Source organism: Gobio gobio (assembly GCF_949357685.1).
Source record: "Gobio gobio genome assembly, chromosome: 18".
In the NCBI taxonomy this organism is placed as follows: domain Eukaryota; kingdom Metazoa; phylum Chordata; class Actinopteri; order Cypriniformes; family Gobionidae; genus Gobio; species Gobio gobio.
In genome coordinates this window covers 23242294-23254404 of record NC_137111.1, presented here as the reverse complement: position 1 = coordinate 23254404, position 12111 = coordinate 23242294, and the positions used below count along the sequence as shown (strand labels likewise).

The 12111-nt window shown below is 37.6% G+C and overlaps 1 protein-coding gene across 1 annotated transcript in view; it reads right to left on the bottom strand.

The window, feature by feature from the left end:
- Nucleotides 1–2358: 2358 nt before the first annotated feature.
- The window catches only part of LOC307142033 (uncharacterized protein), a 58547-nt gene continuing 48794 nt past the window's right edge, over nucleotides 2359–12111 (bottom strand). Inside the window, exons 10-16 of the mRNA XM_079842555.1 lie at nucleotides 11841–11920; nucleotides 11620–11751; nucleotides 10786–10982; nucleotides 9407–9536; nucleotides 6007–6191; nucleotides 3359–3541; nucleotides 2359–3276 (exon numbers count right to left, since the gene is read on the bottom strand). Of these exons, the coding sequence (XP_079698681.1) occupies nucleotides 3255–3276; nucleotides 3359–3541; nucleotides 6007–6191; nucleotides 9407–9536; nucleotides 10786–10982; nucleotides 11620–11751; nucleotides 11841–11920 (929 nt within the window). The 3' untranslated portion in view covers nucleotides 2359–3254. The remainder of the gene's footprint in view (nucleotides 3277–3358; nucleotides 3542–6006; nucleotides 6192–9406; nucleotides 9537–10785; nucleotides 10983–11619; nucleotides 11752–11840; nucleotides 11921–12111) is intronic.

Here is a 12111-nt window from a genome sequence, read left to right as displayed (position 1 = left end):
GCATGCGGTACACGCACATGCCATCTCCTCTGGACGTTTTGCACTGGCTGTTAAGTTGAAGTACAGACTGCCAGAAAGCTTCGAAAAGCCACAGCCACCCTCACTTTGCTTCAACACCCCCCAAAAAACAGCTCAGAAATGCAGAGCTGCCCCCTTCATATGTTAAAAAAAGAAACTTTTTTCCCTCTTAAAAGAGGCCAAACTATTTTTACTGGCTTCAGATCCTAACAGAATGCATATATGGAGGTTTTTGGCCAGAGGGAAGGCGATCCCTCAGAAATGCGCTATACGTCTGTGGCAAATGTTTCTGCTCCATAAACTTTAGCAGCTATGTCTGACAGTCGGTGCACTGGAGCAATGCCTGCTGTGATGATGGGAATATTCATGCTGTGGCATCCTCAGGTCTTCCATACACAGATGACAGGTCTGGACGCATTTCAAGAACTGCAGTGCAAGAAAAATAAGATATAGCACAGTGCTTTAGTACAGTAAAATTAAACACATTTAATGAAAAAATATTGAACAAATAATCGAATATAAATAAAATATTTTAATACTAATTATCAGGTTTATAACATCCAAAATAATTTACTCATGATTCATTAATACAGTTTCTTGTTTGTTACGGTTGATCTGCACTGTCACTCAGCCGATCATGCTGCAGCATTTATCTTGATGATCGGCACGCAAGAGATTGTATCTTTTTTTATAGTTATCAGACTTGTTTTTTTTGTCAGAGAAAAAAAAAACAGAAACATGTTTTGCCCTCAAGCGATGAGAGAACTGTATTTACTTCCGCAATATTTAGCAACTGAAATATTCAATATTTCTTGCCACAATTTCTTTTGGTAACACTTTAGAATAATGTTCAGTCATTGATGAGTAACTACACAAGAACAAATGAGTATTAAAATTATAGTAACTACTATTAACTAACAAGAAACTCTGCAAGTGTAAGTGTAATTAGTAAGTGCAGTTCAATAAGGTAGTTCACTATTACTATTTTTTTCATACCTCCCAGAGGACTACAAAGAACTACTATATACAGGCTCATAATTAATGTGAATAATGCATAATGTATACTTAATTATGACTCAAGTATTACCAAATGTATTGTTTATTCAGAACAGTATTCTAAAGTGAAAAGAATTAGATAAATCTGAAGTCATTGTAAGCTTTTGATGTTTTTGTAAGGTTATTGATTAGCTACCTCAACTGAGTGCTAATACATAATAATTAATCATTTGTTTCCTGTGTAAGTCATTAATAACGGAACATTATTCTAAAATGTTACCTTTCTTTTTTATTTTTTTATTGTGCCTGTATTTGTATAAATCAATCTTCTGTTCCTTATTCTTATGATTGGTTTTATTTTGGTGTGTTGTTTGTTTTCCTTTATCAAAAAGAAAATAAAGAAAGTGCATTTTTAGGAGACATGTCATGACTAGAGAGGGTGGGGAAGGGCGTAGGCTATTGAGAATCCCACAATGTCTTTCTTTCCTTGCCAGCAGCACTGTTTATGAAAGTGTGTTTGGATTGCCCTCCCTTGTGTGAACAGTTTGTGCAGCTAAATCATGTTTTATCTTAATCGTATAAGATTTGGATGGACACTTCCTGTTGATTGTTTAATACTTCCCATGTGCCAGTACACTGAAGGCATATTTGTTTGCTGACAGATATGACAGTTTTGATGAATGTATTAGCCGTAGCTTAGATTAGTGTTCATGCAACGTACGTTTCAGCTGCCTATGAGAAAAACTGACTCTGTGAACACAGTCTGAACAATGGCAAATGAATCACGCACTGTACTTGAACATACTTACACACGGTGTAATTCACTTCCACTACGTCAGTTATAGCAGGATTCCTTTCCTCGAGACTTTCTTCAACTCCCACAGTTAGATTCACATGACCACATAATTCCACCACAAAGGTCAAGAGGTCATGGGTCAGGTCACCTCCCTCCATTTGCGGGTCCCACATGCCAGTTAGAATGCCCAGTTTCTTTATTAATAGGCTTACAATGAAATCCACAAGGCTGAACCACAAGACCGGATATATGGGGTCCACAGAAGCATCAAGATGTGGGGCTAAACCAGCACATCTGTCACACTTTGTGTGTGTGTGTGTGTGTGGCTCTCCTTTAACATAGATTTTGACTGAATCCACTAAAAACACTACAAAAATGTCAGGTCAGGGTATGTAACTAAAAGATTGTGCCCTTCCCGACAGCATATTCCGTAACCTGAACAATTCTCCTCTGTTTTTCCAAGAGAGAAGTAGAAAAAAAAAATATATTCTTTGTTTTGTTCACAGATTTCTATGGAATAATCTATGGTTGCTGCTTGCAGGTTTTTACACATTGTAATACACTTTATTCAGACCTCTTCATGAAGCTTATTATTTACAAATTCATTTAATAATAAAAAATAAAAAAAACCGTGGTAACACTTTACAACAAGGTTGTATTAGTTAACATTAGTTAATGCATTATTTAACATGAACTAACCATGAACAACACCTCTGTTCAGCATTACTTAATCTTTGTTCATAGTTCACAGTGCATTAACTAATGTTAACTAGATTTTAATAATGCATTAGTAAATGTTGAAATTAACATTTATAAATTAACAAAAATAAATAAATGCTTTATTATTGCAGTTAATTATTAGTTCATGTTAACTAATGTAGTTAACTAATGTTAACTAATGAACCTTATTGTAAAGTGTTACCAAAAACGTTAACATTGTGTTAATAACAAAGTGGTTCATATTTTCACTACATCATTTCATTTAGCTCCTTGAGTCAATCTTTGACATGAGGCACTGTCATGGAAATAAATATTTAGCCATTTAAATAAAAGTTCAACTTTGATATCTATATATTCTTGTTAATGTCAGTCTTACAGGAAGTTTCCTTGCCTTCTATTTCACCACAGCTGCCTGTACAAAGTGAAAGTTATGACAAATGATTTATTTTGCTAACTTGACCTTCATGGTTGAATGCAATTCCGAATTCTAAATGCCTTTTCCCATGCAATTGACATTTTTATGAGCAATTTTTGACTGACCCACCCATTAATTGAGACTATGGCTATTACATTAGTATCAACCCGAAAACATGAAGTCATACCCTCCCAAAAAATGAAACTGGCCCGAAATGAACCAGAGAATGTAATGCAGGGTGAACATTTAAACCTCTTCTCTTACAAGACAAACGTCATTACGTGGGATAAAACATCAAATATGATTGTGTCAGATGTGTCTGACTGTGTTTCTGCAGAAAAACAGGAAAGAATGTGTTAGAAAAGACAGTGTTTCTGCTTATCGACAGGAAAAACAGTGTTTAGTTGGTTTACATTGCTTGGTGTTTCTGTAGCACTAGTATGTCCTGGTGATTACTCAGAGCAGAAGGGTCTTCCTGTGGAAGCTCCTGGGCCAGTTGGCGTAGAACAATGATGTGGGCAATGTGTGTCTTGAGCAGCAACTCCAGCTCGTCCTCACTGCTCCCCAAGACACTCACTCCATTTACTTCCACCAGCCTGAAACAGAGACACATCCTCAGAACAAGAACACTGACTGCACTGCTAACTTTGGTCGAATTTAAGGTTTTAACAAAAATGAGTTCATTATGCCCTTGTCTAGCAATCCCAATGCTTTATTCTCTTTATTTGTACATTTTCTGAGAGGTATACCTTCCCAAATCTTTCCTTTGTTTTAATAATCCATGAAAAATTGACATTTTTCTCTGCTCGCTTCTTGGCGACTGGTGCTTACCCTCAGCACAAGTTTGGTATCGTTGTAAAGTGCAGAATTCCAACTATGAATATTCATAGTGAATTGTAAATAGCATGACTTTGAATCAATGAAATGTGATTTTCAAACTTATGTAAATAAAACGAACTTAATCACGCTGACTGACACATCTGAAGTGTGCGCACAAAGACACCTCAGACAGCAAGCAATCCTGATATACACATAAACAAAGAATTACAGTATTTCAAAATATTTGTATTGCATGGTGGACGCAAACATCTGTTATGTCTTAAGTGAACGTTTGGTTAATTGTTGGGGAAAACATCTGATGTGTAACATTATCTTAGATCCATGCATTACAGTAGGTCCTTCTCAAAATTCACTTTGCTGAGTCTATCGATTTCAAAAAGGTGTAGCTCTGTCATTATTTTGGTCTGAATACAACAAATCATGCAACAACTCATTTTTGAAAATGTGCTCATTGTGACCAACTTTGCCAGCATGGGTCACATATACAGTTTTTGTACAGTATAAAAATCATTATGTCTATGGAATGTCTCCATAAAACATTAAAACCCAACGTCTTTGTGTGTGGGCATGTTTTTGTGAAATATCAGGACACAAATGTGTATAATGACATGGGTATGATATGGGTATTACAAAAAGAGGGTGAAATATGAGGACGTTCCCCATGTCCTCACTTTTCAAAATGCTTATAAATCACAGAGAACAAGGTTTTTTTCACAGAAAGTAAACTGCACAGTCTCCTGTGATGGGTAGGTTTAGGGGCAGGGGCAGTGTAAGGGGATAGAAAATACGGTTTGTACGGTATAAAAACCATTACGTCCTCACATTTCACAAAAACAAACATGTGTGTGTGTGTGTGTGTGTGTGTGTGTGTGTGTGTGTGTGTGTGTGTGTGTGTGTGTGTGTGTGTGTGTGTGTGTGTGTGTGTGTGTGTGTGTGTGTGTGTGTGTGTGTGTGTGTGTGTGTGTGTGTGTGTGTGCGTGTGTCTGTTTGTGATATAAGAGGACACAAATTTGTAAAATGACACAGGTTTTACACTGGTATTACGACGGACACATGAAATATGAGGACATTTCATATGTCCTCATATTTAAAATAGCTTTAAAAACATACTAAACAATGTTTAATTAAATATGTAAAAATGCAGAATGTTTCCTGTGATGGGTAGGTTTAGGGATAGTGGGAAGTGCAGGGGGATAGAATGTACAGTTTGTACAGTATAAAAACATATGTGTGTAAGCAACTTCTGAACTTCCAAATATATATTGCATGCTAATATAAATGCATTCTGGAATTTGCATTCCTGAAAACTAAACAAGAGGTTAAAATAGGTTTTACACATTGTGGGTCCAAAAGGCAGGGTTTCTAACATTTTAAGAACACCCCGCGCATTAAATTAAATCTCCAGAATCCTAATGGATCATTTGAAAAACTGATTTTTGCATTTTACTTAAAGCAGAGTGTTTCTGGAAAGTGCTTTTAGTCTTTATACCACTGACTGTGAAAATAATTTTGCCAGAGGTTTGTCAATTAGCATCAAAATACATGCAGTTACTCAGATTCCCCTCTTCCAGTGGGTGCATATGCTATTTTGTATTATATTTTTCCTCCTCCCTCCCTCTGATCCTCATCCATTAATTATAAATTGTTTTATAATTGTGTTTATGTACATGTGTTTCCCTGTATATGGTTATAAGTTCCAGCTCAAAAATTGAATATTTAAACTGCAAGGTATTATTGCTGTTTTTATCTGTTCTTGTGTATAGCCACCCACATTTTACATTTCAGTGTTTTCCTGTTATGCTCCCTGTCCTTTACAAATTTCCATAGCAACAGGGGAAAAAACACAAGAGTTGATGGAACCTCTGTGATCCTCTTTGCTCTTAAAGGCTGGAAAATTTGGGATGTTTCTTGGCATGTTTTATGAAAGACCAATTAGAGGCTTAATTCATCAAAACATCCATTGCACTGAACTGACCTCTTTGATCTCACATTCTTTCACATTTCTGTTGTTTTAGGACTATGCCCCAAAGGTTATAGTTGGTGAAAATCATTTAAAGCAATAGACTGCCCCAAAATGCTGCTCCAATTTCCATTTTTGGGTGAACTGTTCCTTTAAATGTTTCAATAACATTTAGGTGTAGGTAAATGAAAGCTTGAAGACATGCTAAAAAAGACTGATGATATAGATTTAAACATTCTTAAAATATTTTAAATCAATTACCTGTCATTCAGACAGAGACTAGCACCCTCAGTGTGTAGCACCATCAATCCCTGGCCCTCTACTAAGTGTGCAGAGAAACCATAATGACCGTCTGGGTCTGCTTTCACTTGGGTGGCCACCAGCATGACAGGAGACTGCAAAGAGACCAGCTGAGTCAGAGTAGGGCTCTTCCTTTCAGCTTTCTCCTGCAGGAAAAGAAGAAAAAAATAAATAAATAAAAAAACAGTTGAAAAAGCAGCAAATGCAGCAAATGCAAAAACTAGAGGTTGCTCTCCTCATTGAGACACAATCATTTTATAGTAACAGAACTGGAAAGCCAAAGGATCTGTCCTTGCACATATATATGAAAATGTGATTGATTTGAACAAAATAAGAGGGATCATACAAAATGAATGTTATTTTTTTTAGTACTGTCATGAATAAGATATTCTACATAAAATATGTTTACATATGGTCCACAAGACAATAGAATAATAGCTGAATTTATACAAAATAACCCGTTTAAAAGTTTATGGACCCTTACTTTTTAATACTTTGCATATTTGAACCCTTTCCAACAGTGTGTGATTTTGAGATCCATCTTTTCACACTAAGGACAATTGAGGGACTCAACAACTATTTAAAAAGGTTCAAACATTCACTGATGTTCCAGAAGGAAACATGATGCAGAAGAGCAGGGGGTGAAAACTTTTGAACAGAAGATTTTTTTTATTTTTTATTTATTTAGTAGTACTACCCTTCGAAATCAACAGAAGATACTTACATATTTCCTGGAAGACAAATTAAGTACAATTTACCTTGATCTTCAAATAAAAAAAAATGTCACCCCCAAATCATACAGTCACTTCTGGAAAAGGGTTCAAATATAAAACAAGATGCCGGAAAACTAAAGAATTTGCAGGACCTGAAGGATTTTTTTTTTAAGAATATTGGGCAGTTTAACTTCTCAGGACAAATAATAGACTCATGAACAACCACCACAAAACAAAAAACAGCCATGGATCATCCAGGTAACAACACACAGTATTAAGAATCAAGGGTACATACAATTTTGAATGGGGTCATTTTTATACATTCAGCTATTATATATTTTTTTGTCTTGTGGACTATATGTAAACATCTTTTAAGTAAAATATCTTACTCAGGACAGTACTAACTAAAAAAATAACATGCATTTTGTACAATCCCTCTTATTTTGTTCAAATGATTCACATTTTCACACATTCTGCAAGGGGTGTGTAAACTTTTGAGCAAGACTGTGTTATAAGACTCATATATATATATATATATATATATATATATATATATATATATATATATATATATATATATATATATAGGGGTCATGACAAAATGACTCATCACTATTGATTTCATCACTGGTAAACATACATTATTTAATTAATCCACACCCCCAAACCAATAGCTGAGACAGAGACTGAATACAGGAAGTAAGTGAAAAGATAGATGCAGAGTGATCAGGTTTCTCTGAACACGCAGCAGAAAAGTCGAGGTGAGGGCTCGAGTCTCCTGGCGTGTGAAAGCCCTGCGGCCAAGACTACTGAGCCTCTCCCCAGACATGGGCACCAGACAGCTCGCTCACACAGGAAACCCCCCTGCAGAAATGCTTAGGAGCCCTGATCACTCCTCTGTTTGGATTCCCTAGGGCAAGACGCATAGCTCGGGCCTCGCTCACTTATTTAAGAGAAGCAGCAAAAGGGCAGGTACTTAAGAATTAATCATTTCGGGCCACTTTCATTAGCTCATAATGTCGTCCAGCCTTCATGCTAACCTAGTGATGGAGCGAGGTGAGGGAATAGCTACTGGCCACAGAGCAAACAGAAACTAGAGAGCAAGCTGAACAATGGAAATACAGATTATAACTTGGCAACTGTCTTTTAAACCGTAGATGTTTGGGAAGAACAAGAACAATCGGTTGAGAAACAGGCACACCTTCAGAAATCCCCTAACTCTTATGAGATGGGAGAGGAAGCCGTGCCAAGCCCCGGATTGTAGGATTGTGTTTCACATGAGAAAGGATTTCGGACATGGTTAGAAAAGTGTGGCTGGTATTAATGATATAAGTGAGGCACTGTCAGTTACAATAAAGGATTCGCAGGGCCTCGGAGTGTAGTGTTGCATGCAGTAAAATGGCAACCTCAAGATGGACTATAAATCCCAAACAGAGCCAAAAGCTGCCACAACTATTAGCCACTGGGCCTCTTAGCCGCCAGTGCAGCTCAACACGGTGACCACCAAAACATCGGGAAGAAGGAACAATCAAAGCGAGCCCAACTACTGGGAGCTCTCATGCTTGGCCGCAATCGCAGTATCTCGACAACCTTTTCCCATGAGAATAGTGAAACCGAATCTGAGTCATCAACCACTACTACATCTCTGGCCTTAAGGGGAATGAAATGTAATTCAATTGAAATAAAAAAGGGAAGGTTAGAAAATGTTTGGGACATATTACTTAGAGGGGTTTTTCCCTCAAATCCCTGAATTTCAGCTCTAGACCCCACGTTTGCCCCCATATGTTATTTTTCGCTCTATTTCAACAACTCCTCCCTCCCTCTTCCTGTCTTTTTTGATGCACTGCAGTCGCGACGGATTGCAGAGATTAGAGGCGATGATGAAATATTTCCTTATTGTCAGATAATCTAGGGAAAATAAATGGCAGCCTGCTCCTTATTAGGGCCCAGGCTTGTATTAGTTCCCAGACTGCTCTGTGGCCTGACCTGCGCCTTTCCCTTGATTAGGTCATATGATAAACATTAGCGGCACTGCCTCTTTCCCACCAACTCAGCACCTAAAGACTGTGGCCTGAGGGCGGCAACGTGACACGCTCTTTTCTTACAAAGTCCCGGTCGGCATGTGTCCTTTCATGGCACCTCGTTAGGTCTCTACCGATGAGATGAAAGAGCCGCTTTAAAGGAGAACGAAGGTGGGAAAGAATCACCAGTACGGCCACAATGCGGATAGTTTTACACTAGTGTTTAGTGTCATCCGGCTTTTGAAAAACGAGTGGTGTTGGTGGCAATGGCTCACCGTTGTGGTCACTGTCATTGTGAAACGCCACCTTTCATTTGCTCTCCATGAAAAAAATTAATTACAAACTTTGAAAGATGGCAAAAGAAAAAAAAAGCTGTAACTTACACATTACGAGAAAAGCTTCAAAATTACATTTTTCCCCAAGTGTTTTTGTATGTCCAAAGTGCTTGCATATTGGGAAAAGCCAAGACTGTAATGCTCACATTAGTACCATATGTTCAGCCTCATTAAAATGTGGTCTAAAATAATAACTACTGGCCTGCGTTCACATGTCAGCACTATATCATTTCATACTGCACCAGGAAAATCAGAAAACCTTGAGAAAATAGATCGGGGGTGCCAGTCTCACCTTGGCCTGGGTCTTTTCCAGAACTTCACGCAGATGAGCCACCTGCCGATTTAGGTGGACCAGTGTGATCTCGTCTTTAAACACCTGGCAATTCATCCTCATCTTCTCCAGAAGTCGGACCTCTGATGCCCTGAGGAGTAAAAAAAAATATCTCATTCACTTATTTATATAGTAAAGAGTGAACATAATATTCCCTTAAGAAATAACATACTATATTTCAAAGAAAAAAAGTAAGTCATATGGGTTTGGAACTAAATAAATGATGACAAAATTTTCATTTTTAGAGAACTATTCCTTTGTCTTGGATCAGGAAGCTGATCTGAACAGATTTCCAATGTTCTGTCACTTTATATCAAAGATTAGGCTCTTTATTATTCTGCGGCTCGATCTTAAATAAATGTAAGTGGTCTAAATCTTTTATGTTCTCAGACTCAAATATCTTAGATTAATGTCATCCAAAAACCCTTAAACTTGAAAGATTTGTTTGCATTTTTGCTGGGGAAATGGCCAAGCACATGAAGGACATAACGAAACAAAAAAACAATAAGCCTTCAAGTTAAGTGGCTTATCAGGTAATTAATGAGGACTTGGACATATTGATTTATGATGGTATTTTCTCACACCCTTGTCCATTCCTGCATTCAATCTGTCCAGCTCGAAAAGATGTCAGAATAAATCAAAGGCCGTAAATCTGAGAAAAAGCAGGAAACTACTGGGCGAGACCCACACTGGCTTTTTCCTCAAACACCCTCTCTTTATTTGCACACCTCATAAATTAAACAGGTACGGATTCCCGTTTTGCAAAGGTAACTGTTTTCACATGATAAGGCCGATCCTTATCAAAAATTCTGTTTTTGTGTTGCAATGAAAAAATAACATCATGAAACATCACAAGGGTGAGTAAAATGGAACTTTCTTTAAACATTGTCAGAACCATGTAAATATTGTTAAGAAAATACATGAAACGCTGGCATAATGGGTCCAATCATGAGGTAGACCGCACAGCAGCTTTCTCTGCACTTTAGGAAATTAGGAAAGATCTGTGGACTACGCATTACCATCATCCAATGCAACTTTCAGCACTGACGCCACAGAAAAATAAACTGTAACAGACTGTAAACAGAGCATCAAAAGTCACAGGATGTACAGTCTCAACAAGGAAATTACACTGAGGGCATCCAAAACCCGCTCTGATCATCAGTTCTTCCAGCCTCTCCTTCTGGAAGAAGCAACACATCATTATCCATAAAGACGAATGCATTAATGAACAGTTTCTTTCCCTCTCCAATCCCATGTGACAATCCCATATAATTACTGAACTGCTCTGTATTAACCTCCAGCACATTCTATTCAATTTTACAATGAGAGGATATACTGACTTATTCTTCTGCACTGGTGCTGTGTTAAGATTGTCCCTGAGTGTTTGAAGGCTCTGTCTCTTCCTCTTCAGACTGTCTTGGGCTTCACTGAGACGCCTCTTCACTTCCAAGCTGTCTGTTTGCACTGCATCCAAGTCTCCCTCCATCTTCTTTAGCTCTGAACAGAAGGCCACCAGGCCATGGTAAAGCTCCTGAACCTGTTTATAATACAGACATAGGTAAATTAAAATCAATAGTGGAGAACAGGGTTAGTTGTCACATTTTTCCCCCTCAAGGCAGGTTTATTTTTGAAGGTGTATTTCTGTGTAAGAACATACCTCTACGTTTCGGATACACTGTTATTGCCAAGTGGAAAAGACACACACAACCCTGTGACAACATGCTCCAAAAGTAGACTCAATGATACTGAAAATGTTGTTTTGGGATTAAATTCACAATAATTATTCGTATTTATGAGGGTTTTGAACTAGAATCCAAAAATAAATCCCCCACCAGAGAAAATAAGCATTTGCATAACTGGACTTTTGACTCAAAACGCAATAGTTCAGCTTTCCTGTAGCTCAAACACTAGAGTGTGGCGCTAACAACGCCAAGGTCATGGGTTCGATTCCCAGGGAAAGCAAGAACTGACAAAAAATGTAAAATGTGTACCTTGAATGCAATGTAAGTCGCTTTGGATAAAAGCGTCTGCCAAATGCATAAATGTAAATGTAAATGTAGTTCCTGGTGTGACAACTAGCCCCAGTCTCCATTTGAATAAAATGGTGAAAAAGAAGAAGGCTTTTTTCTGGTTTTATTTGGATTTCCTCCAACAGGACAACAGAGAATATTTACCTGTATGATGACGTTTTGAAGGGAGACCACCTGTTGGTTTAGCTCTCGAATCTTGCTGGTGTTGTTAATCAGATTCTTGCTCTGAATATCGTCAGCGGTACGAATGTTATTTGGGGAATCAGGACCATCTTTCTGTGTTTTGAGAAGCAAAATATTTTTTTTTATTTTTAAGTTTAACTTCTAAGTTATGTTTGTGTCTGAAACGCTGCAATTCTGTCTACCTTCCTACATAAGTGAAGCTCCATTAGTCTTGTTTCTGAGCCAGGCAAATCTCCAATCTGCTGCTCAGGGGAGAACTCATCTGAAAAACGTGGAAAAATAGAGACGGTATGTAAAAGTAAATTCACTGTGTAAATTCCAGAGCACTTACAAGCCACAAGCCATATATGATTCTCTCCAAATGCAAGACTAAATGGCTGATCTTTTCCAAAGAAGACAAAAGAAAAAGCCCTAAAAATAATACAATAAATTGAGCGTAAGTCCATTTATTTT